The sequence below is a fragment of the Convolutriloba macropyga genome, chromosome 1, assembly GCF_964194025.1.
Source record: "Convolutriloba macropyga chromosome 1, txConMacr16.3, whole genome shotgun sequence".
Classification (NCBI taxonomy): Eukaryota; Metazoa; Xenacoelomorpha; order Acoela; family Convolutidae; genus Convolutriloba; species Convolutriloba macropyga.
In genome coordinates this window covers 43,853,653-43,880,952 of record NC_134468.1, presented here as the reverse complement: position 1 = coordinate 43,880,952, position 27,300 = coordinate 43,853,653, and the positions used below count along the sequence as shown (strand labels likewise).

Genomic DNA, 27,300 nt, shown 5'->3' with positions numbered 1-27,300 from the left:
AAGCGAGTAAAATTGCAGTGTGAACTAATTTTTTCTGAGCGAGAGAAGTTTTTTGATCATGCGCTGCGTTTAGTGAATGACTTTTTGACATTGAAAAGTAGTTTTTGACTGAATGGCACATATAGATAACCGTTTTCAGCCGTTTTTTCGTCTAAGTGGCCTAGTTTGTTTTCTTGTAATTTGGTTTTTTGTAGAAATAATTTTTAATCGATGCTATGTTGAAATGTAAACCCGGGAAATTGTTAGCACAGTATTTTGCATAGCCTGAAATCGCGTTTCAAATGCGAAATTGGCACATATTTCTTGATTTTTTTGGCTTTTTGGCTTTTTTTCTATTAATTTCTTCATTTTTGGATCTTTTAGCGGTTTTTTTTGTCAAAAATCAGTTAATATGGCAACTTCCCTTTGATAATTCATATACTCAATGCCTCTTTCTACCTCGATGTAGTTTTGTTTCATAAAATTGTACATTTGCTAATCCGATTTTCGTTGTTTTTTGCAATTTTTTTCAGTTTTGTGTTTATTTTGCTTTTAATTACTAGAAATAGTATTTTGGGGAAGATGAGGGACTTTAATTTCGTTTCAATAAAAATTCAATCATTTTTTGGTGTTAAGTTTTTGAAAAAACAGATAAATTTTTTTCATAAAAGCAGTCTTAAATATTTTTTGACCACTTTTTTGCAAAATGTTTCATTGTTTCGTATGTCTGAATTCTGCTTTTTCTTGTTTTATTCTGTTCAGCAGGCTGGATTTTTGTCTCGAATGACTCGTTGTCTTTTCTATGTCTCGAATGCTGATCAATGAAATGTACTCGTTTTTCTTGAATTTTTTTAATTTTGATTTTTAACTTTCAAAAATCAAGAATTGGTCTTTTTGTTGCGGTGTTCCTAACATTGTGTCCATATTCTTCACATTCTCCTTTGTATCATTCTAGTTTTGTCCTGGCACCTACTTTTGTTTTCGTTATATTGATTTTTTCAGTTGTTAAAAAATTGAATGAATTCAGCTTTTTCTTAGATCTTGGTTTCTTCGGTTTGCAATTGATTTAATTCAAAATAAGGCAGTACTGGGAGTTTGCTAGAAAGTCTTTTCCAACATTTCGACTTTTTACTATTCATTGCAATTTTATTCCGGGCTGGGTATTGTTTTTAGACGATTGTTTGCCTTTGAATATTATTCTGTTGCTTTTGTTTTTCTTTGATTAATTTAATTTTAATTAGTATGAAATCTTGTTGTCTAGCATATATACAACAAGGAAGAATCATGTATTATTTTTGTCTTAATTGCCGTGATTAGAAATCTAATCGTAGTGGTTCTCTGATTCTTAAGTTTGAGCACTCTTTTTTGAATAATTTTGACTTTCCTGTCTTTTTTGAAAAGTTTTTATCTGCCGTTTGCTTTCGCGATCTTTTTGAGATTAGAATCCTTAATTAGCTGAGGGCAATTGATGGCTTTGTCAGCTTTGTCAGGCTATCTGATTTTTGACCATCCTAAATATTTCAGACTTTTTTAACGTTACCAAACGTTTTCAATAATAAAATTTTGCTGCATTTTCTTTCTCTCGGTGACAGTGGTTTAAATTTCACCGATTTTTAGATCAGACCCGCGGAGGTAATGAGTTAATGGTTTAATACAAAAGGTAATGGCTTCAGCTTTTTGTGAAGTTTTGGTGCTTCGAGTCGCTTCCGGAATTCTTCCGGCTATGGTTTTAAGATCTGTTCACACATTTTCATGATTCTTGAAGTCAAATTGGAGTGGTGATTTTGGTCACGCCGAAACAGGAAATGGAGCGAAAAAGCGAGTGGTTTTGCGGCGTGAATTTTTTTCGCTCTAATTTTAAAGTAGAGTGAGAAAACAGTGTTTGAACAAAAGTTCGGTTTCTCGGTAGTGGTTTTTTGTTCTTTCACATGCGGCAATTTCACTCTGATTTTTACTGTTTTTTAGATTTTTTGGATCGGATTTTTTTTCTGAATGGTTTTCCCAATCCATTCACAGCTCATTCTGGACCTAGTTTTTTGTTAGAATCAAAATTACATATCTCACTAGTGGTTTTTTGTTCTCCCTAGCAGCATTTTGACATTGATTTTCTGTTTTTTTTTTTATTTTTTTCATCTAATTTTTTTTAGAAATGGTTTTCCCAATTCACCCATTGTCCGTTCTAGGTCTAGTTGTTTGTTAAGTCAATGAAAATTCTTTGAATTGTACGTCAGGACTTTTCCTGCTATGTTTTTTTTTGTTTCGTCGTCTGACGCTCTTTTTTCGTTTTACATTTGTTCACACAGCAAAGCTGAAAAAGTCAAATTTTCTGAATGACTTCTTCCTCTCACTAGCGGCATTTGCGCGCGTGACGTCATTTCTCACTCTCTTTAGCAAAAGTTTTTACGTGATTAGATTTTTTGATCACAAGTGACTTACCTCACTCAATAAAATGACTTTTGCACTTTAAAACTTAAGTTTAATTTGAATTTGTTTAAGGTCAAAGGAACTCATATGTGTAATAACGGGCCCTAATAAGAGGCTTCTGCGGACTGAATTTTAACAAACTTTATTAATTTATCGCTGAATGTTTTTTTACCTAGTTTTTTGAGCGGCGTCGATTTTTTTTTCAATTTAGATCTGTATCTGTTTCTATCTCTATTATATGGCACGCAGGTCTATTCTTTCGCAGCTATTCCGGCAATCTGCCGGCTATGTTTTTCTTTTATTTTTCAATCCTTACATTCGTAACACCGCACTCCACACACCTCACTCCCTCGCTTTCCTCCCGCCCTCTTGCGCCTCATTCCACCCCTAGAAACCCTTAGCACAAAACCCGTCCCTAATCAATAGCTAAAAATAATTCAAAGCCAAGTGGTGAGACATATTTATTCATGAAAATCGAATATTCTTACATTTGGAATACTTTCTGCTGAAAATTAATGCACTATCTTCAACAAATCAGTTCAAGCTGCGTACTAATTTAGGTTTGAGTTACTGAAAGTTAAGCAGAATAAATTAAACGTGAAAAATGAGTGAATGACAAATGTTGATATTTGTTTTTAATAACCGCGAAGAGATAGCTGAGGCTATTATTGGCCTTCATGTTTTTTTGTCGTCAAGGTTTTTGTTACGATCATATAATCAGATTTTTTGTTTATTTGCGTGAACAGGTTTGTGGTCACACGTGCCTTATTCTCAAAAAATTTGTGCCTCACTCTCAAAAATGACTTTCTCAGTCTGAAATTGACTTTAATTTACTATAATTCAAAGAGATAAGGTCAAGTGAGTGCCTGTCACTCTGAATGAAGGTTATTTGAGGGTATCTATTAAAAATAGGAATAAGTTCAACAGATTATTAATCAAAATTTAACACTAAAAGTTTTAAAAAAAAACTTTTATTTTTGGTCTGTTTCTTTTATTTTTATTATCTTTTTGAGACTGCAGGTCTACGAAGCTATTGTGGCTATTTATGGCAATATGCCAGCTATATTTACTGTTCTTGGCATTCTGAAAAAATATTGGCTACTAACCAAGACAAGCAAATGAACCGAACTGAGAAGCCAGCTTTGAATAGACAAACATAAACAAAACTTTTTTTAAATCAATTCTCAACATTTTTTAATATAATTTTCAGTCCAAAGCAGTACCCATCAATACTTTTTTTGAAAGGTTCTATTAGCGATTTGACTTCTGACCATTATGAAAGATAGATAATTGTAACAATGAGGTCGTTATAAAAAGTCCTTTGTATTTTTTAGTAGGGCTGATGTGTTCTCAGCAAGTTTCTTGCGTCGAAAGCTTTCTCGAGTATCGTAGCACACACAATGTTTAACTTCAACGCTGTATCGGTTTTTGCCTTCTTCAAAGTGACCAAAATTTTTGCATATAGATAGACATGTTTACCCAAATGCTTGTTACTTATTCTAGAGCGATGAATCAGAATCTAAACCATTTCGAGAATATTTTTCATTCAACATGTAGTCTTGTACAGCTCATTTCTTAATAAGACTTGGACGTTTTATTGGGCTCCTGCTCATGATAAAGCGTGCTCGTGTTTTTTGGCAGTGGACACATAGAAAACATCTAAATAATCTGAAGCTTATGGGAGTATTGGAGATACGTATTTTAATTGCTAGCCGGTGATTTGAGAGCAATTTGCCCCGATGCTAGTCGGTTATGTTTAAATCAATTTTATTGAAGTAAATTTGAAGCAGGAAATGAAACCGTTGGAAAATTGACAGTGGTTTTTACTGTTGAACGAAACTGGAGAGTGGAGCGAAAATTGAGTAGCTTTTTCTCTACACTGCTGTTTGCGAGAGCGAAAAAGAAGGCGTTAAAAATTTTCTATAAGCGAGCAATTTTGTTTCATGTGTGGCTTTTTGAAACACCTTTCCTTTGGTTTTTAATTGCTCTCAAATAAATTTCGTAGCAGTTATATTAGACCTGCAATCTTTTTTTAAAATTTTTACCTAACTGACTTTTTGTTTGACCATTTGACTTTTCGTCCTCAAAAGTTGGAGAAACTGGTAAAGCCGCGAGGGCATTAAGTGGCCGGGGAGCTCTCTTAGAGCTGTACGCCTTCCAATCTCCAAGCGGTTCACCAAAATTGTTGGACATAATTTTACGATTTAAAGGGCGGTTCTTTATATTAGTTTTGTGACCCCCTCTCTCAGTTCCCCCATCATTCCCTCTCCTCTCGGAACTCCACGTCTTCCCTCTTCCACCTGCCAATTTGGATCCCCAGTACAGGTACCCTGCCTCATTCGACCCCTAACCCAGCCTGCCTGACCACCCCGCTCCCAGTCTAGCCTCCGTAAGCCGCTGCATACTTTTAATCTAAGTATACGATTCACCAAAATTGTTGGACGAAAATTAATGAGACGGTTCTTAATGATAGTTTAGTTTTGACCCCCTCTCCGTCCCCCCCCCCCCCCCCCCCCCCCCGCCACCAACACCACCACCACCACGCGTTCTCCGTCTTACTCGATCCCTAACCCAGAATGCCTGACCACCCACCTCCTCCTGCCCGTTTTCTAGCATCCATAAGCCCTAGTTGGCTGCTCCTGAAACCAACTGTTCCCGCTCTAGGGTAATTTGCACGTCTTTGGTCTGTTAGATAGACGAGTTTTGATCTGAGACTATATTTGATATAAATTTATCTTCCTGCTGTTAGTATAAAGCAGCTTTTTTGTTATTAAAGATGTTTGCCAGATTAATAAAGCCTGCCAGATAACTGCTGATTAATTTTGTTATTGCTAATGTATGAAAGTTTCCCTTCTTTATGTGTACTTGTATAATATTGACAAATGGTTAAATTTTTGTTCTTTATTTTAAACTATCTGTTATCTAACTCTTTTTAAGTGAACTAAGACTGTTTTGGTTTTCTTGATTTTTTCTATTATATAGCTATGCGAGCAGCTAGATTTATGGGAGAGTATTCTTTGAGTCGGTTCTGGAATTCTTCCGGCCGTTTTTTTTAAAGATCTGTGAACACATTTTCATGATATTTGAACTCAAATTCGAGTTGTCGTTTTGGTCACGCCGACATATGGAGCGAAAAAGGGAGGGGTTTTTTCACTCTAATTTTAAAGTTTTAAAGTAGAGTGAGAAAACGGTGTTTGTTCAAAAATTCGCTTTCTCGATTGTGATTTTTTGAAGTGCGGCATTCGACTTCTTTTCTTAAGTGTTTGAAGTTTTTGATACATTTTTTTCTAAACGTTTTTCCTAATCAATTCCTAGTCATTTCTAGGTCAACTTTTTGTTTAGTCAACAAATGTTCAGGATTAGTCCTGCAATTTTTTTAAGTGCTCTTGAACGTAGTTCATAGCAATTATTGTAAACGTGTGTCTTTTTTTATGCAAAATTTTCGCTTGACAATTTTGACTTTTTGAGTGACTTTTACGCCCTTGACTTTTTGCATTTCGCGTGATCTAAGCTTCTCTCTCAATCACAATTTCAAGCAGCTGAATTCAATTGGCGGCAATTTAATACTAAAAGTCAAATGAAAACTGCGCCGAAACTGGTGTCATTTTTTACTTTAAATCCTAATAGTGGCATATGTTAACGTCTAATGTGGTTATTTGAAGCCCACTATAGAACTTCTTAGTCCCATTTAGGCTCACCCTGACTGAAGCAGGCTTGATTAGAGCTCCCACTAGTCGTTCAAGAGCAATTCTTCCGACGTTTAGTCGGTTATGTTTAATTTTGTGTTTCAAGCGCCAAGAAATCAAAGTGCGATTTTTCCAAGTGGCTACTGCCACTTTGTAACTAAATTTGTGCGCGTGACGTCGTTCTTTACTGTTGTGTGTAGAGGGTTTTAGGTCAATGATGTTGACCATAGATGGCTAGCCTCACTCAATAAATTTTCTTTGCGCTCAATTAAAAGTAAATTCTCTGACATGAATTGAGGTCAGACCAGCTGGCGAACAACAGACATTGAGAGCATTTTTGCTCATATTTCTCGTTTTTTAATCAGCATAATAATTTTGAGGAGTGTGGTATCTGCATGGTGAGGGTTCGTTGATTTTTAATTGCTCTCGAATGAGAAGCAGTTATTGTAAGCTTGTGTTTTTTCAGGTACAATTGTTGTTTGAACGTTTTTGCGCTCTTTTTCTAGAATTATCTTTGAGTTCACAACTAACTTTTTCACGCACTTCTTGATTTTGAGTGATTTCAATTGATCTCTCTCCGAAATAATGTTTTGTGCAAATAAAGCCGATTATTGGAGAGACTATGGCAATGCCCTGATAGCTGAGTGGTTAATGTCTCTGTCGAGGTGACGGAGGCGGACTCAGGAGGTCTGGGTTGGAACCCTGACTTAGTCTGATGTTTTTGCAACCATAAAAAAATATCTGGGCTACAGTCCCTGAATTAAATTGGCCCGCCTGTCGCTCGAGAGCAATTTTTCCGATGTTAGTCAGTTTTTGTTAAATTTTTGGTTGGTTTCCTTAATGCCAGGTCTTGTGCGAGAATTTTGCCCCAACTAGCCACCCAGGCAACAACTTTATCTAAAGAGGTTTGTTTTATCTTAAAGCAGACTCATTGCCAGTTTTGGATATGGCATAATGTGGAACATTTGATTTTTAATAGCCGCCCTCATCTTCTCAGCCGGCTATTATAGCACTACTATTTTTTTTACTTTATCGAACTTTTTTTCGCTTTACCCATTTTGCCGCTTTTTCGACATTTTGCGTGAAATCTATTTGACTTCTCTAGGCTCGTTTCACTATTTGTCATTCTGCTCAAAGTCCTTTCAAACAGCTTTGATTTTTTTTATACTGACTCTCTTCATTTTGAATTGCTTTGCTGAGCAGCTGCTGTTTAAAAGTGATGGATTTTTCTGAGTTTATATATCTTCATTTTGGATGTTACTAGCAGGTCTTGAAGAATCTCGAAAGCACAATCCTTCAGTTGCTACTGGTTCAAAATTCTAATCGATTTTTTGTTTCAAATATATTGGCTTCATTGGTCTTTGTCCATCTTTGGTTAAGTGTCTTTGTAGTCGTTCTTATTGCGCATTTTTAAAAACGAACCAAACTTGTGTGCTTTTGTGTTCCCTCTTGTTATGCTTTTCGGTAAAGAAACCCCAAAATCTGCGTTTTAGTTTTGCTTTTCGAAGAAAGTTTGCAACTCATCGGTAACAAAGCTTCTCAGAAAAAGTCCAAAAAATTTTATGTAAACGCGTTGTTTCGATTTAAAAAACATGAAGTTAACATAGTATTTCTAGAGGGCAATTATCGTCTCTAGCAATATAAATGATGTAGGCTAACATCTCTGTTAGTGGAAATTAGTATACTGAAATAGAGTGAAACGAGCTCTGTTAGTGGCCTTCCCCTATATATATCATTGAAGAAGAGTGTGTGTGTGTGTGATTGTGTCGTGTTTCCGTCTAATTAGTGTTGAGTATCCGGCACTGATTAATCCGCTTAGACCTCTCCCTGCTCCAATTAAGATTATGAAATTTGAGAAAGAGAGAGAAGAGGAGACAAAGAGAGAGTGGGGATAGAGATAGGAGGGGAGAAGAGAGATGCTGAGAGGGGAAGGAGAGGATAGATAGCACCCAATTTCCTTGTCACTTTGCCGGACCTATAAGACCACCCCACCCACCCCATTACACTAATACCACACAAGTCAACATTATCACTTTTTTATCAACGGCTTTTCTCAACTGCTCAAACTGCACAGTGACTTTTATTTCACTACTTAGTGTTAATATGGGCGGTTAATTAGAATAATAGTATATGTAGGAGAATAATGATAATATATAGGAACTACTTACAAGGAGTGTGTAAAAAAACTGATCCGAATGTCAGTATGATAAACTCCGAGTGATATTGCATCAAAATGTCAAAATTAAATAAGATTAATTATTAATGCTTCAATTAAGTCTAATTTGATTGTGTCTGTCACCCGTTTGCATTACATTGAAATTGTATATTTCAAGGAATAATGAAACCTTCCTGCTCCTCCTGGAAATAGAATTGAGTCGAATTCCATGTCTATTTTTCAGGCCCGTATAGTAGTATTTATCACATATAATGCGTATAAAGCTTCTGTGTAAAACATCGCCAATGCAAACTAAGCATAGACATTCTAAAAATGGTTAACAGATCAAATATCCCCCAAAGAATATCCTAACTTTTCCGCTTATTTTTTTTTGTTTATATGAGCAGCTCGGATGAGCATGAAATTATAGAAGACATGTGTCCTTAGAAGGCATCATAATGGAGTTGTACGCACTGGGCTCTTGACTGTAGCAGGGAGAGAGAACAGTGTAAGAATGTATGTATTGATTGAGAGGTTCTTAATCTGTTCACATTCATAATTGCAATAATAGAAACAATGACAACAGGTACACTTAATTCCCTCTTTTGTTTTGTCTCGCTTTTTGTTCCTCTATTGTGCTGTACACTGGTTGGCTTTTTAATTGCAACGGGCAACTTTATTAAAAACAAGTTTCCAAATAATGTTGCCTTTTTCTTTTTTGGTTTTGTATGTATTGATGTTTGTACATTGTTGATAAGTAGTGCAGGTTGTCTCGAGAGTAAAATGGAGCGAGTTTGCTTGCGTGTGCGTAATATTGTGCCAACAATGGGATTATGAGATTGTGAGGGATTTGGGGGAACTTCAATTGAGGCTCAAAAGTAACTCCGTTGGAGGGGGAATAAATGAAAGAAACGAAAAGCTGTAACGTTCTTCGCTCACGACACGATAAATTAAAGGGGAAAATGTACGGGGAAAAGAGATAGATGAATAAACACCTGAATATATTTATTGTTCCACTACTTGTGTTATTTGTTGAAAACTTGGAAATATTCGTTTTAGATTGTTAATTGAAATGTAAGAGACAAGGAGGGGGGGGGGGTGTTATTCAGTTTTGCTCAAAAAGAAAACTGCACAAAAAGTCTACAATTAATTGAAAACTTGAACCCCCCCCCCCCGTCCCAATGCTACCATAAACACCCCCGCCCCAAGCAGTATTGGGACGACTGGCCTCGCTCCTAATTTATCCGATGTGAATGAAGCAGGAGCGTGCGTGGCGCACCTGTTGAGGATTTGGGATTGTAGCGCACCTGCCCTGGGGTTTCAGAGACCAGAAGTAACATGTGAATGAGGAAGGGTCAGAGGGAAACAGACGTTAATCCCACTGTGGGCTGCCTTTGCCCCTGTTGTTATTAGAGAAACCAATAACAATGGTCGATCAAAGCGGCAGCCTTGCTTTGTCAACTCAGTGAATAGAGAAAACTGCAATGAAAAGATTTGTAATAACTATTGGTTATAACAAAAGACTTGGACCTCTTGAATAGAACGGCAAATAAATGGAAAGTAGGTGGATGACTGAAAAAGATGAAAAATGAAGCAAAGATTGGAACTGTACTGGAGATCATAAACTTTCTGAGATTTTCAAAATATGTGATAACTTTTCAGTGTGTTCCAAGTTTGAAGCATTTGGAATTGGAATGAGAGGATAAAATTGATGGATCTTAATAAGAGATTTAGTTGGCGAGGAGGAGGGAGGGGGAAGGTTTAGCTGGGTCTTAAGGAAGTGAAAGAAGATTGAGTGAGAGCGGAATCCGATTTTCACAATCCAAAATAAATCAGATCGCCAGCAGGGCTTACAGATTCAAGTAGCACCACCACTATACTATACTACTATGCCACGCCACAGTAGAGCATACCATACCATACCAGAATGAATAGTTCATACTCCAATGCATAGAGTTATTCTACGATATAGAAGCTATTAATTTTTAATAACTTATTAAACCTTACTTCTGATATACCTATGAGCCCCCAAATCCTTTCCGCCGAATCGAAACTGCCTCTCCTACAGTTAAGAGGGAATTGGGGCTGATTGTGTTCAGAGATTGGTTGTTCAGTTTGGATAGTTCTGAGATTACTCCATATCCTTACATACTTTGAAATCAAAGTTGTTTTGAAGTTCTTTCACTGAATTTTTTAATAGAGCGGATCGTAAAGTGTCTATACAGTTTTTCGCTGTGCAATTTTCGTCATTGCTTGATCAAATGTGTACATCGTTTTTCTTGCTGATAAAGACGTTTACAAAATTTTTGTCTTAATCGATGATTAGTTAGATCATATCTTGCTACAACTGTTTTAAAAATATCTCTTACAAACACCAGCTTGACTTCTGCTGATGTTCTTGTTTGCCTCGATTGCGGTTGATGCTAACAGTTAGGAGTGCGAGCGTGTGTTTGTGTGTGAGCCTTTGAGTCATTATTATTATTATCACCTTAAAGTATTAATAGTCATAATCTGGGAAATACCCTTTTGGCAAACTTCTTACCTTGGAGGGATAAGCAGAGATTACAGACTCTTTTTGTCAAATCCTGAGCGCACTAGCAGGCAGTCACAAACATCACAGACACACATAAAGACAGTCAGACACATCGCTTGCTTGCTTGCAGTTGAAGTGGTATGGTTATATTGCATACCTTATCGTCACCCTAGCGTATTTAATGATAGTTTACCTAACTTATCTCAAAATTTTTTAAAATTGTTGTTCTATTTCCCTTATTATCGTTTATTGAGAATTTTTGTCTTTAAATGAAATTGATCCTGGTAAAGGGCTCGATCTTAGGAGCTGTTTGTAATTAACCTCTAGTGGTGTAGTGTAGTTATTAAGTGTGATAGAAAAATATGGAGGGCTCGCGATCGCTTTGTATGTGTATTTATTATTTACACAGGCGTATTTGACGTGTGATACTGTCTCCATTCCAACTGATGGCTTCTCAGAGGAACAGAATCCGAGCACAGCTCTTCAACTCCTCAGACGCATTCACACCCACTACATTCACCAACCTATCCCTCCATTACCTGCTGAATGTCTCACTGGCATCATGGGAGCGGGTGATGCCGAAAGCGAGGTAAAATTTGTTCTAGAAGATTTAATCTTAACAAACCTGTTTATTAATATGTGTTTTCACATATCATCTTGACCATTTTATCCGAAATCCAGCCACAAAAATTATTTGCGACAAATTTTTCAGAGTAATAGATCGTAATTGTGTTTTGCCTACTAGTTCCCCCAAAGACTCAGCGAAGCCATTGTAAGCCGTTGTAGGGAGAAAATTCTTTAAAGCATTGTATCAGGCCATTTTTTTTTGAATTTCCGAAAATGATTTTTTGGCTTTAACACACGTTTTGAATGTTCTCGGCATTAAATTGCTCTCAAACAAAACTTGTAGCAGTTTCTGTAATCCTACTGTTACTGTAGGCTACTGGTACTTTGTGTCGTCAAGTTTTTGTCGGGTCGACTTTACTGTGTATTAGTTTTGCTCTCGTCGAAGTTTGAAATAGTTAGTTTGAACGTTTGTGTCTTTTTTATGCACAATTTTGGTTGACCGTTTTCTTATAGAACATTCTTCAGATTGCACTTCTCGAGTGGCTTTTTCACGCTTGACTGATTTTTTAAAGTGATGTGAGCTGCTCATTTTCATAAATCAAGTCTCGCTTAAATAAAACCGACTGTGAGAGCTGACGGTACATAGCCCATGTTGCGTAGTGGTCAATGTCCCTGACTCTCAACCAAAAGGTCGCGTATTTGAAGCTCTCTCCAGTTAGAAATTTTTGCACCATAAGAACTAGCCTATGCCCCCTTCTAAATTGTTGGCCTCGCCAATCGTTCGAGAGCATTTCCTCCTGCGATGTTTTCAAAAGCTGTCGTCAGACTCTCAACCGGTGTTTTTAGGCACTTTCTTTTTTACGACACGAATAGTTATGGTGATCCGGTCTTTTATCAGTTGGAGGGGATTATTAGAAGTGTTTTTATTGAATTTTAATTTTACGTTTCGAAAAAGTTTGAATGGTTTGGGTGCTGAACAAAATTGAAGAGTGGAGCGAATAAAGTGTTTTTAATTGCTCTCGAACGAACTTTGAAGCAATTGTTCTAAACATATTGGTATTTTTTATTCAAAATTTTCACTTGAAAAATTTTGCGCTTCTGTTCTAGAACATTTTTTGCCTTCTCAAGTGACTTTTTCAAGCTTCATTTACTCATTTTGAGTGATATAATTTCCTCTCATTCTGAAATGAAGTTTGTTGCTCATATAAAAAAGATTGTTAGCATTGTGTAACAACTTGGTTGTAGCTTAGTGGTTGAGATGTTGGTTTACTATCCTGGAGAGTTGAACCCCTATCAGGGCAGTTTTTGCACCCCCAAATTAAATTGCTCCCATCCTGTCGTTCGAGAGCAATTCATCCGACGTTAGTCGGTTTGTTTTTCGCACCGCTGTTTTCGAAAGACTGAGAAATTGATGTGTGAAAAATTTCTTTTAACCCATCAAATATTTACTTGCGCTTTAAAGCAGTTTTTTTTCAATTTTTTAAGATGTTTGATTATGATATTGTATTAGTTTTAGGATTTTTTGATAGTGGCTGAACGTTTTCTGGTAATTAATATGAGTTTATGCTGATTGAGCCCTCAGCATTTTGATGGGATGTTTATGCAGTTTTGTTTGTGTAAAACATTTTTTGGTTGAGAAATATGAAAAAATGAGAAATTTTAATTTTTGTAGTTTTTTTCGCTTTCTATAATCTTGGACTAGTTTGTTAGCCTATTGTAACTTTCCTGTTATTTTGCGAGCATTTTAATAACTCAATTTAGCTGTTTGGAACCTTAGCTGTTTGCGCCTTTCTAATTCTTAATTTTCTAAGTTTATTTTGTCCAGACTGCTTTTAAGAGCTCATTTTTATCTGAATTGGCTTAATTTTCCTGATTGGTTTAACGAGGTACTAGGTTTTAGCGGTGTTTTTGTTTTTGAGTTGTTTCCGGAACTCCTCTTCTTTTCATTGGGTGCAAGGTCAAATGCGGCTCGTGAAAAGGTCAATGCCAATGCGCTGAACAAAATTCAAAAGCAGAGACAAAGATGTAGTAGTTTTTGTTGATGTTGCATTCTGAGAGAGAAGCAAGTGTGAAAAAACTGGCGCGACTTTAATCATCAAGGTTATAGGGGGAGTCTTCTCTAAAATAAATCGTACAAATTTGTAGTTTTTTTAAGTTTTATCGTTGTTTTCAATAGCCGCCTTGTGATAACTGGGGCTATTATTGGCCCTCTCTTGGTTTTTTTAGATTTGTCAAGATTTCTGTTACGATCATATGATGTCAAAGCCACTTCAAATCTGCTTTTTGTTCTTTCGTTCATGCAATTTCAACTGAATTGCGTGACGTCATGTTTCTTTGTAAGTGCAGCGAGTTTTTTGTTCATTTGCGTAATAAAGTTTTTGGTCACACTTGAATTACTTCACTCTCAAGAATGACCTGCTCACTTAGCCGGAATCTTCCGGCTATGTTTTAAATTTCATTTTATATTTTGATCTCTTTTCGTTTTTGTAAGTCACGACACAACTTTCAAGTTTGATTTTTGAATTACCTTATTCATTGTTTCCACTAAATGGATTTTAAGTTCATCCTCTCAATTAGTTACGCAATATATTGAATTCGTTCACGGACGAAAGATCAACATTAAAAGCAACGGGAGAAACCAACAAATTTTGGTCATAGTGTATTGGGTTATCAGAGTTGATTGGGGTGATTGCTAGCTGGTTTTAGTATTCAATTGCATAGCCTTCAGTTTAGAATTAATCATAGTTTAAGAATCTAAGTGGAAATGCACTGTAGTGCAATTTGCAGGCTATGTTTACTTTTTCCGATTTCGTTCTGGTGGGGTTTTTCTAACTGGTTCTCCAATCATGGTCATTTCTAGTTGTAGGTTTTCTAGGCTTTAAGTCAAGGAAATTTTTGTGAATTATAAGTCAGGACATGTCCTATATTTTTTACAATTCAAAGAATTGAGTTTTATTGAGGCGGTGTCTTTTTTTAAGACCTGTTCACACATTTTCATGATTTTTGAAGTCATGATTTTGGAAGTGGAGCAAAAAAAGAGTGGGTTTGCGGCGTGAATTTCTTTTTGCTCTAATTTAAAAGTTGAGTGAAAAATTGGCATTTCAACAAAGTTTTTGAGAAAATGCGGCATTTTGACATTGATTTTGTAGTTTTTTTTAAATTTTTTGGATCTGATTTTTTTTCTAAATCATTTCCTAATCCAATCATTGTCCATTCTAGGTCTTGTTTTTTTTGAATTAGTCAATGGAAATCCTTTGAATTGTTTTTCAGGAGTTGTCCTTCTATGTTTTTATTTTCGTCAAGATTTTTTTTATTACCATATAGCCTCATGATGACTGGACATCTGCTTTTTGTGCATTTATGCATGCAATTTTGACTGTGTCGGGACGTTTTGACTCTTAGTCTATTGTTAATCCTCTACCTCTATTGTTAATTGCTCTTGAACGTTTGTTCAATAGCAATTATTGTAAACGTGTGTGTCTTTTTTATGCAAATTTTTTGCTTGACAATTTTGCGCTTTTCTTCTAGAACTTTCTTTGACTTCTCAAGTGACTTCTTTACGCTTTTTTCATCATTTTCGACTGATCTCTTTTGCTCTGACTCCGAAGTAAAGCTTATTGCTTATATATAATCGGTTGCAGTATAGGAAAACTAAGTGACTCATAGAGCAGGGGTTAGTGCGGGTGCCAATAGATCGGGGAGTCAATGGTTCGAATCCCGTTGGGGTCAAGGTTTTTGCACCCATAAAATTGGATATAGGCTACAGACCCTTAATTAAATTGCCTCGCCTGTCGTTCAAGAGCAATTCTTCCGTCGGTTTATGTTTAATTGCTCAAAGTTGGCATTTATCTGGGTGCCAGTCTTTTGGGACTTTTTGCTCAATAATTTTTCGAGTATTTCTGATGTCGGGGTAATCAAGATTTAAGTGATGGAAAATATGTTGAAAATACGTATTTTAACATATTTTCACAGCATTTTGAGGAGGTTTTAAATGACGTTTTTTAAAAACCGTACTCGTGGAAAATAAAAGTTGAAAATACGAAACATCAGAATGAATTTCCCTGAAATTAAAGAACTGGGTTTTTTTTGAATGCCTAATTCCTAAAATATGATCAGTGAGCCATTCAATTAATTAAGATTGAGTGCAAAGTTATGTTCAACTTCAATTTCGATTTTGAGGTAATCAAGTGATGAAAATTAACATTTTTGGAATCTTTTCCGTTTGTGCCCCCCAGCTTGGTGGGTGCATATTTTTTGCAACCCCCAGACGCACGTGCCAAATTTTTACAGAACGATTTACTATGTAATGTCACGTGCTCTCTAGCTGGGGTCGCAAAACGTACTGGGGGGGGGCACAAACGGAAAGGATACCATTTTTCTGACCGGAGCTGTATTAAAAATAGCAATTTTCAGTACCTAATTACATTTTAAATTTCTATCACCAACATTTGGATTTATCACTTTTTTATGAAAATTGCTGTAAAAAGATTGCATTACAATGCAGAGATTTAGGAAACTTTGTAGAAGTACCTAGGAATGCAATGTTGATTGGCATAAATTTTTTCTGGTATATTGAATTATGTTCCTCGATTTAATTATGTTCCTCGATTTAACATCTTAAAAATTGTAAAATGAATGTTACTGTGTCTGGTCGTATAAAACCAAAATTACTGTACACCACAGGTTACCTAAAGAACTTTTTATAAACTGTTTGTCATACTTACTTGGTTCACAGAGAAAGAACCGAGCTAGGCGAATTTAATCTGGCCTAGCCTTTAGAGAAGTTTTCTTGTTTTTTTTTCAAGTGTTTTTAGGTTACATGTAGTAATTACTAAATCTGATCGATGCTGTGGGGTATTTTTTAAAAAAATTTATTGATTGGTATTTAGTAGAAATGGAGAATATTTTGAAAATGTTACAATTATTTTAGCACATGGGCCTATTTGAAACTTGAAAGGGGCGAGAAAATTTTTTAAAAAATGGGAAACTTGAATAGTTCCTCGATCCATCTGAAACTTCAAAATGTCTTCTCAATGATCCATTCAGTTCGGTGAGAGCTTTCTAATAATATCACTTTTGTTTCTCAGCAAAAAGATATCGATCGGCCAAAATTGGCTTACAAGTAGGACAGGTATAAAGTTCCTAACACCAATTTCATAAAGGGTTTGAAGAATTAGCTAGATCTATATTTTGCAGATGGCTATAAAATGTTTTTTAAGGCTATGGGCGGTGGAATTGGAGACGCAGCAGAGCTGCGTGATCTTCAACGAACAGAAGATATTCGTAACAAAATGCACAAGCGACAGAAAGCCTCCGCACAAGACAGGCTGAGCAAACTCAGAATGGCAAGCGAGGGCAGGCGATCGCAGAAAAAGCTCATGAGTCAACAGGGTGGAACAGCAGTTGAATTGGAAGACAGGGCTGGTGGAGGTGATATAGGAATGTCGCCTCAGCACAAGTCACCATTAGCCAACCAAATTCTAACCGCAGAACCTTCTTTAAATGTAAGAATTACTAAATGCTAGATTAAGTTAGCATTGTTAAGCACTCCTACTACTTAAGCTGGTGGAAACTGTCCATTAAGATTATTTTCCTTTCAAGAAGTTTTTTCGTCTTTAGTAAAAGAGTGCTCCCTTTAGTGAAAGAGAGTTTTACGAACAGCAATGAGATAACAATGTTTCATTAATCTTCGATGAATGACATTTGCGTTTTCTCGAAACAAAAGATTTTATATGAAAGAAATTAGCGCAAATAAGCAGAAGTCAATAGCAATATTGAATTACTGTGAAATTTGTAATGAATGCAATTTTTCAGGTTTTACTCTTCGATGCATCAACATACATTAAGTTACCTTTGGAGTGATTGTTGAAGTTAGTTGTTTTTTTACTATTTAGGTGGACTACAACGAGTCTGCACATATCTCTAATTCTGAAATTTCATACTCTAGTGGAGGCAACTCAAAACCAAATCAAATGACAAACAAGCTGGAATCAGGTACCCTTCTATTCTTTTGTCTCTCAAATTTGCATCAAGCATCACTTACTGTTTGATTTGAGCTAAGTTTAGAATTCATTCAAACAAATTTACGGAGTGTAGTGAATACGATAATTATCAAAGGAAAAAAATCTAAAGAAACGGTATAATGCGATAAGACATAGTGCATTAGGTTACCAAAGTTTATTAGTGCGAATGCTAGCTGTCACTGACAGTAAGCTTAATAGCCTTCAGCTTAGCGGCCTAATAAAAGTATTTGGATTGTCCTTGTGTGCTGTCTTTTTTTAAAGTTCTGTTCACACTTTTTTGGCCTTTTCACGTCAGCGAGAAGTCAAGTTAGAGTGGTGATTTAAATCAGATCGGATTTCGAAATCGAGTGAAACAGTTAGATGGTTCGGAGCGTGGTTTTTTTCAAGTATGTTTAAAGTGGAGTGAGAAGATCGTATTTGAACAGATGTTTGGTTATTGAAAGCCACTTTTTTGACTTGAGGCAATTTAACTGCTGTTTTCAGTTTTTGTCCTCTTGAGTACTATAAAGATGATGCATATGTGTTCTGATGGTGCCTATATAGAATTAATTGAACTCATCGACGGGCAGCTAATGCTTTTTTACTTTGACACTCTTTGTCATAAAATTTTATTGAAATTTTAATGTTTGTCTTCTTTTATCATTGTTTTTGTTGTCCTATCACCTAGCATCATTAATGACAATATCGTTGACTGCTAATGAGCAAAAATGAAGTGTTTGAGTGTATGCCTAGATGTTTTTATGACTTTGACACTATTTATTCTCAAAATATTTTATTGATTTTTTGAGTGTTTTTTTTTTACTTTTTGTTGTCTGGTCAGCTAATCTCATTAGAAACAGGTCTCTTAGGTTCCTAATAAGATTTGTTTCTAATTGCTCTCAAACGAAGTTTGTAGCAATTATATTAGTCCTATCGGTCTTTTTTATGCGATTTTTGCTTGACCAATTTTTTGTCTGACGCATTTGACTTTTCGTCCTCAAAAACGAGATAAACAGGTAGCGCCCAGCGGGCTTTAAGTGCTCTTAGAGCTTTTCAGCTTGCTAGTCTTCAAGTATGCGATTAACATAATCTGTTTTGGAGTCTTATTAATTGCTCTTGAACGAAGTTCATAGCAATTATTTTTCCGTTTGTGTCTTTTTTATGCAAATTTTTCGCGTGACAATTTTGCGCTTTTCTTCTAAAACATTTGTTGACTTCTCAAGTGACTTTTTTACGCTATCATTCATCATTTTTGAGTGATCTTTAGTTTTCTCAGTCAAGCTTGTTGCTAATATATAATCGGTTGCAGTATGGGAAAAATTAATGACTCATAGCGCAGTCGTTAGTGCGGGTGCCTATGGTTTGGGAGGCCAATTGTTCAAATCCCGTTGTTGTCAAGGGTTTTTGCACCCATAAAGAAAAATTGATTTAGACTACAGACCCTTAATTCAATTGCCTCGCCTGTCGTTCAAGAGCAATTCTTCCGACATTTGTCGGTTGTTGTTCTTATGGTGCGAAGGGTGGTTCTTATTTTAACTCCCCCACGCCAACTGCTCGCGGGTCGTTTCATAGCTAATTCTTTCTGTGACTTTGACTTTCATTGTTCTCAAAAAAATATGTCGATCTTTCTATGTCTGTAGTTCTTGAGTTTTTTGCTGAATTTAGTGGAGGTTGTTAAGGAGGCCTTATTTATCGGATTAACTTTAATGTTTATCGCTGTTTCTTTCACTAATACGCTTTTCCTTTTCAAGAAATTGCACTGACTTTTTGTGTTTGTTTTTGTTGTAATTATTATTTTTTGTTTTATCAATTAATCTAATTAATGGCAGATTCCTTCGGTTGCTAATGAGTAATAGGGGAATTTAATTAGTTGCTTGAGTTCACAGCAATCGTTTTGAGCTGTGGACAAATCTTTTTCTTGTGGTCTTTTGCTTTTAGTTTTATTATTATCATTTCAAATTATTACTTTCATTTCAAATTATTTTTGACCTGCTAGTGCGGCGTAATTGCGATCTATGTGTTGGCTCCAACTTTAAGCAAACGTTTTCACTCACTGTGATGGTATTTATTTTTGAAAGGTTTAAGTGAAATTACAAATATTGGTTTTTTATTCAATTGTACTGTTTTTAAGCACTGGAAATGCTAAAAAGTATTTAACGACTTTTGATTTTTGTTGTTTTATGATATGCTGTTGTCAGGGGTTTCGGCTTTTGATTATGACGTTATCTTAGTTCGGCGCCACTGGTTTTTAGAGTTTCTGAGATTTTCTGTCATTGGTTCTCACACGGTTGTTGTATTATGTACTCATTCTAAGGATGCATGTAGTCAATAATTTGAAAAATTTAAGGATTCGTAAAACAATATATCCTGGAAAAAATTCGGGTTTTATTTGAGTTTTTTGTTCATTTTTGCGCATATAGGGTCAGGTGTTTTTTACTCTTAGATTGATGTTGCTGTAAAAATCTTTTTGGTTAGATCATTAGGTAGTTTGATTCTTTGGATTGTAATTCAAGACGTGTCCGGCTGTTTTTTTTTGTCGTCAAGATTTTTGTTACGACCATTTGAACGTCTCAATCACTTCATATCTGCTTTTTGTTCATTCGTTCATGCAATTTCAACTGAATTGCAAGCGTGTTGACATTTTTCACTTTTTGTGTACTGTCTTTTGTTCATTTGCGTTGATAAACTGGGGTCACGCGTGACTTACCTCGCTCTCAAAAATGATTTCCTCTCTTTGAAATTGACTTTTCTTAAAATTAAAGGGATAATGTCAAGTAAGTGTGTCACTATAATTGAAGGGTTTTTGAGGGCAGCTAATAGGAGCTGCAATAAATTTAATAGATTCGTACTCAAAATATAACATATCAGCTTTTAACTAAAAGAAGTTTCTGTTTTGGTCTGTTTTTCATCTTTTTGAGACTAAAGACCTACAATGCTCTTGCGGCTATTTTCTGGCAATCTGCCATTTGTTTGTTTTTTTTTGCTCACCGGTCGAAGTTCATTTTTGCTTTACTTTTTTTCTTGAAAAAAATGTCTAATAATCTGCTGGAGCATTTTTTCATCAAGGCACTCTCCTTCATTTAATTGGTCTTACGTTTTCTTCGCGGTTTTGTTTTTTGCAAGGTACAATTTTAACATTCAACCTTTTACCCACCCTCTATTTTAACTGAACGGGTTTTATGAGCAGTCTTTTATTTAATTACGCGAGTAGTAATAATACAAAATCCATCGAGCTTTCCTTCATTGGAGAAGCGGATTTAGTCATCATTAAAAGTTTGGATAGATTCTGACGTTTTGGAGTAAATTGCCTGCAAAATTACCAAACTCCCGATTTTTTTTTTGATTTTTTAAACCTTCGCTGAGAATATTTGGATTTGTCCAAAGAAAGTTTGTTAATCATATAGATCGGTTACATTTTCATTGAGTTGGCTGTTAGTTTTTGAAACGCCATCGAAACGCTCCTATGCTTCAGTGATTTCTAACGATAAATTCATTTTAAATTGGTTACTCAGTAGGAATTCGTTTTGTTTTTCGACAGCCCAGAGAAGACCGATTAAGCCGGTTTATTATTCTCAAATCAGAGCGTTTTAAGCACTTTGTCTATTTTCTTTTTTTCTGTTTCAATCCCGATTGATATCAAAGGGGTCTATCAAATCAGACTATTTTGTTGCAATCTGTAGATGGTCTTTCTAAGTTCATTTTTTCAAACTTCTTAATAGCCGCCCTCATCTTCTCAACCGGCTATTATAGCGAGCCTATTATTTTACAAAATCGAACAAAAATCCGTTTTGCTTTACCCTTAGTTCACAGCTTGTTCAACATTATGATCAAACCCTCTTTTGCTATTCTGAGCTATTTTCCTCCTCTCATTCTGTTCGAAGTGCTATTTCCACTCTTCTCTTGTTCTGTTCGCTTCTCTCATTCCGTTCGAAGAAGGACATTCTAAATCAATAGAGTCAGTATCGAAAAAAATAAAAAAATAGAGACAGGATAAACTCAATAGCCCAGTTTTAGAAAACCGCTATCTTAACTTTGTTCTTAATGATTATTGATATTGCTACTAGCCCCTGTATGCTCTCAATACGAAGACGGTCGTATGTCCAACTATAACGTGACATCAAAGTAGTTTGCAATTTAAAAATTTGTACAACATATTTTTAGTTGCTCTCAAACGAGGTATGTAGCAATTATATTAGTCCTGTCGGTCTTTTTATGTGATTTTTGCTTGACCATTCTTTCTTCTGACGCATTTGACTTTTCGTCCTGAAAAACGGGATAAACAGGTAGCACCCAGCGGGCATTGAGTGCTCTTAGGCCTTTCAGATCACTAGTCTTCAAGTATGCGATTCGCAGAATCTAATTTGGAGACTTATGCTTATATTGCGAAGGGTGGTTATTAGAGATTGACTCCCCCCGCTGTTGCCACCCCATCAGCGCCCCGGTGCAGCCCCACCCCCGCTGCGCTAACTTACGCCCTTTCAACTAAGCTAAAACTAGCCTCACTAAATGGTGCCTAGCTACTGACAAAGCCAACTGCTTGCGGGTCATTTGAGAGCAGTTCGCCCGACGTTAGTTGGTAAGGTTGATTAATTTTTTTTCAGTTCATAACTAATTTCTGTGACTTTGACCTTCATTGTTTTCAAAAAATTTTATCGATTTTTCTATGTCTGTAGTTCTTGAGTTTTGTTGCTGAATTTGTTGGAGGTTGTTAAGAAGGCCTTATTAATCGCACTAACTTTTATTTGTATAGCTGTTTTTCTTTCTCTAATACGCTTTTTCTTTTCAAAAAATTGCACTGATTTTTTGTTGTAATTATTACTTTTTGTTTTATCAATTAATCTATTTAATGGCAGATTCCTCCGGTTGCTAATGGTTAATAGGGGAATCTAATTAGTTGCTTGTTCACAGCAATCGTTTTGAGCCGTAGACACCTTTTTCTTGTGGTCTTTTTGCTTTTATTATTTTTATTATTTTAAACTATTATTATTGTCAATAGCCGCCCTCATCTTCTCAGCCGGCTATTATTGCGCTCGTATTTTTTTTACTTCGTCAAACTTTTTTCGCTTTACCATTTTGCCGCTTTTTCGACATTTTGCGTGAAATCTTTTTGACTTCTCTAGGCTAGTTTCTCTCTTCTCTCATTCTGCTAAAAGTGAATTTGAACATCAGTTGCTAAGCAAAGCAATTCAAAATGAACAGAGTCGGTATAAAAAATCGAAGTCAGAAATAGAAACGGGATAAACCCATAAAGCCCGATTTTAGATGCCCGCTATTTGAACGTCGTTCATATAAGTCTTAGTTACCACCTCTAATGCTTATTGGTGTTGATAGTAGCCCCTGTAGCCTCTCTCTAAGAAACAGAAGTATGCTCAACTACGAAATGCCATCATAATAAATTGGACTTCAAAAATATTTTTGTACAAAAATCTTTTTTTTTCAATATATTCTATTCGTTCAATCCCAATCATGCTTATTGGAATCAATGGCGGCTATTTTCCGGCAATCTGCCGGGTATGTTTGTAAATTATTTTTGACCTGCTAGTGCGGCGTAATTTTGATCTATGTGTTGGCTCCAACTTTAAGCAAACGTTTTCACTCACTGTGATGGTATTTATTTTTGAAAGGTTTAAGTGAAATTACAAATATTGGTTTTTTATTCAATTGTACTGTTTTTAAGCACTGGAAATGCTAAAAAGTATTTAACGACTTTTGATTTTTGTTGTTTTATGATATGCTGTTGTCAGGGGTTTCGGCTTTTGATTATGACGTTATCTTAGTTCGGCGCCACTGGTTTTTAGAGTTTCTGAGATTTTCTGTCATTGGTTCTCACACGGTTGTTGTATTATGTACTCATTCTAAGGATGCATGTAGTCAATAATTTGAAAAATTTAAGGATTCGTAAAACAATATATCCTGGAAAAAATTCGGGTTTTATTTGAGTTTTTTGTTCATTTTTGCGCATATAGGGTCAGGTGTTTTTTACTCTTAGATTGATGTTGCTGTAAAAATCTTTTTGGTTAGATCATTAGGTAGTTTGATTCTTTGGATTGTAATTCAAGACGTGTCCGGCTGTTTTTTTTTGTCGTCAAGATTTTTGTTACGACCATTTGAACGTCTCAATCACTTCATATCTGCTTTTTGTTCATTCGTTCATGCAATTTCAACTGAATTGCAAGCGTGTTGACATTTTTCACTTTTTGTGTACTGTCTTTTGTTCATTTGCGTTGATAAACTGGGGTCACGCGTGACTTACCTCGCTCTCAAAAATGATTTCCTCTCTTTGAAATTGACTTTTCTTGAAATTAAAGGGATAATGTCAAGTAAGTGTGTCACTATAATTGAAGGGTTTTTGAGGGCAGCTAATAGGAGCTGCAATAAATTTAATAGATTCGTACTCAAAATATAACATATCAGCTTTTAACTAAAAGAAGTTTCTGTTTTGGTCTGTTTTTCATCTTTTTGAGACTAAAGACCTACAATGCTCTTGCGGCTATTTTCTGGCAATCTGCCATTTGTTTGTTTTTTTTTGCTCACCGGTCGAAGTTCATTTTTGCTTTACTTTTTTTCTTGAAAAAAATGTCTAATAATCTGCTGGAGCATTTTTTCATCAAGGCACTGTCCTTCATTTAATTGGTCTTACGTTTTCTTCGCGGTTTTGTTTTTTGCAAGGTACAATTTTAACATTCAACCTTTTACCCACCCTCTATTTTAACTGAACGGGTTTTATGAGCAGTCTTTTATTTAATTACGCGAGTAGTAATAATACAAAATCCATCGAGCTTTCCTTCATTGGAGAAGCGGATTTAGTCATCATTAAAAGTTTGGATAGATTCTGACGTTTTGGAGTAAATTGCCTGCAAAATTACCAAACTCCCGATTTTTTTTTTGATTTTTTAAACCTTCGCTGAGAATATTTGGATTTGTCCAAAGAAAGTTTGTTAATCATATAGATCGGTTACATTTTCATTGAGTTGGCTGTTAGTTTTTGAAACGCCATCGAAACGCTCCTATGCTTCAGTGATTTCTAACGATAAATTCATTTTAAATTGGTTACTCAGTAGGAATTCGTTTTGTTTTTCGACAGCCCAGAGAAGACCGATTAAGCCGGTTTATTATTCTCAAATCAGAGCGTTTTAAGCACTTTGTCTATTTTCTTTTTTTCTGTTTCAATCCCGATTGATATCAAAGGGGTCTATCAAATCAGACTATTTTGTTGCAATCTGTAGATGGTCTTTCTAAGTTCATTTTTTCAAACTTCTTAATAGCCGCCCTCATCTTCTCAACCGGCTATTATAGCGAGCCTATTATTTTACAAAATCGAACAAAAATCCGTTTTGCTTTACCCTTAGTTCACAGCTTGTTCAACATTATGATCAAACCCTCTTTTGCTATTCTGAGCTATTTTCCTCCTCTCATTCTGTTCGAAGTGCTATTTCCACTCTTCTCTTGTTCTGTTCGCTTCTCTCATTCCGTTCGAAGAAGGACATTCTAAATCAATAGAGTCAGTATCGAAAAAAATAAAAAAATAGAGACAGGATAAACTCAATAGCCCAGTTTTAGAAAACCGCTATCTTAACTTTGTTCTTAATGATTATTGATATTGCTACTAGCCCCTGTATGCTCTCAATACGAAGACGGTCGTATGTCCAACTATAACGTGACATCAAAGTAGTTTGCAATTTAAAAATTTGTACAACATATTTTTAGTTGCTCTCAAACGAGGTATGTAGCAATTATATTAGTCCTGTCGGTCTTTTTATGTGATTTTTGCTTGACCATTCTTTCTTCTGACGCATTTGACTTTTCGTCCTGAAAAACGGGATAAACAGGTAGCACCCAGCGGGCATTGAGTGCTCTTAGGCCTTTCAGATCACTAGTCTTCAAGTATGCGATTCGCAGAATCTAATTTGGAGACTTATGCTTATATTGCGAAGGGTGGTTATTAGAGATTGACTCCCCCCGCTGTTGCCACCCCATCAGCGCCCCGGTGCAGCCCCACCCCCGCTGCGCTAACTTACGCCCTTTCAACTAAGCTAAAACTAGCCTCACTAAATGGTGCCTAGCTACTGACAAAGCCAACTGCTTGCGGGTCATTTGAGAGCAGTTCGCCCGACGTTAGTTGGTAAGGTTGATTAATTTTTTTTCAGTTCATAACTAATTTCTGTGACTTTGACCTTCATTGTTTTCAAAAAATTTTATCGATTTTTCTATGTCTGTAGTTCTTGAGTTTTGTTGCTGAATTTGTTGGAGGTTGTTAAGAAGGCCTTATTAATCGCACTAACTTTTATTTGTATAGCTGTTTTTCTTTCTCTAATACGCTTTTTCTTTTCAAAAAATTGCACTGATTTTTTGTTGTAATTATTACTTTTTGTTTTATCAATTAATCTATTTAATGGCAGATTCCTCCGGTTGCTAATGGTTAATAGGGGAATCTAATTAGTTGCTTGTTCACAGCAATCGTTTTGAGCCGTAGACACCTTTTTCTTGTGGTCTTTTTGCTTTTATTATTTTTATTATTTTAAACTATTATTATTGTCAATAGCCGCCCTCATCTTCTCAGCCGGCTATTATTGCGCTCGTATTTTTTTTACTTCGTCAAACTTTTTTCGCTTTACCATTTTGCCGCTTTTTCGACATTTTGCGTGAAATCTTTTTGACTTCTCTAGGCTAGTTTCTCTCTTCTCTCATTCTGCTAAAAGTGAATTTGAACATCAGTTGCTAAGCAAAGCAATTCAAAATGAACAGAGTCGGTATAAAAAATCGAAGTCAGAAATAGAAACGGGATAAACCCATAAAGCCCGATTTTAGATGCCCGCTATTTGAACGTCGTTCATATAAGTCTTAGTTACCACCTCTAATGCTTATTGGTGTTGATAGTAGCCCCTGTAGCCTCTCTCTAAGAAACAGAAGTATGCTCAACTACGAAATGCCATCATAATAAATTGGACTTCAAAAATATTTTTGTACAAAAATCTTTTTTTTTCAATATATTCTATTCGTTCAATCCCAATCATGCTTATTGGAATCAATGGCGGCTATTTTCCGGCAATCTGCCGGGTATGTTTGTAAATTATTTTTGACCTGCTAGTGCGGCGTAATTTTGATCTATGTGTTGGCTCCAACTTTAAGCAAACGTTTTCATTCACAGATTTTTTTTTGAAAGGTTTAAGTGAATTTAAAAATATTGGTTTTTTATTTAATTGGACTGTTTTTAAGCACTGGAAATTGTAAAAATTATTTAACGACTTTTGCATTTTTGAAGTTTTGTGGTATTCTGTTGTCAGGGGTTTTGGCTTTTGATTATGACGTTATCTTAGTTTGGCGCCACTGTTTTTTAGAGTTTGAGATATTTTGCCTTTTGCTTAATCTCTCATTGATTCTCACAAGGTTGTTGTATTATGTACTCTTCTAAGGATGCATGTAGTCAATAATTTCAAAATTTTTAAGTTTTAAGGATTCGTAAAACAATATATGCTGGAAAAGATCCTGGAAGTATATGTGGCGTGATGTCAGCATCTCTTACCCTCATCTCACGCCCTTTCAATTAAGCTAAAGCTGGCCTCACTAAATCCTGCCTAGCTGCTGACAAAGCCAACCGCTCGCCGATCGTTTGAGAGCAATTCACTCGACGTTAGTCGGTTATGTTTTTAATTTATTTTTCTCTTCTTTGAATTCCAATCCTGGTTATAGGAATCAATGGTGGTTTTTTCCGGCAATCTGCTTGGTGTGTTGTTATTGGTTTTTTTCTAATAGTTGAGCTTTTGTTTTCAAGTTTGTGTTTCGTTCTAGCAATTCAATTTCCCTGTTTTGTTTCACGGACCTCTCTTGCTTTAGAATTCACTCCGTCAATGATTAAGGTCCCAATTCGCTCTTCTCTTAAGACATTGCCTAAAGTGTTTTTGACCACTTTAGGCTACTTCCATTCTCTCATTCTGCTCAATTCATGTTTAATAG

At 35.7% G+C, this 27,300-nt stretch overlaps 1 protein-coding gene across 4 annotated transcripts in view; it reads left to right on the top strand.

Moving 5' to 3' along the window:
* The window catches only part of LOC142339353 (uncharacterized), a 180,574-nt gene that overhangs the window by 92,946 nt on the left and 60,328 nt on the right, over positions 1 to 27,300 (top strand). For all 4 annotated transcript variants that reach the window (XM_075389362.1, XM_075389371.1, XM_075389354.1 and 1 more), the window contains exons 10-12: positions 11,187 to 11,366; positions 16,564 to 16,848; positions 17,239 to 17,338. In XM_075389362.1, coding sequence (XP_075245477.1) covers positions 11,187 to 11,366; positions 16,564 to 16,848; positions 17,239 to 17,338 — 565 coding nt within the window. The remainder of the gene's footprint in view (positions 1 to 11,186; positions 11,367 to 16,563; positions 16,849 to 17,238; positions 17,339 to 27,300) is intronic.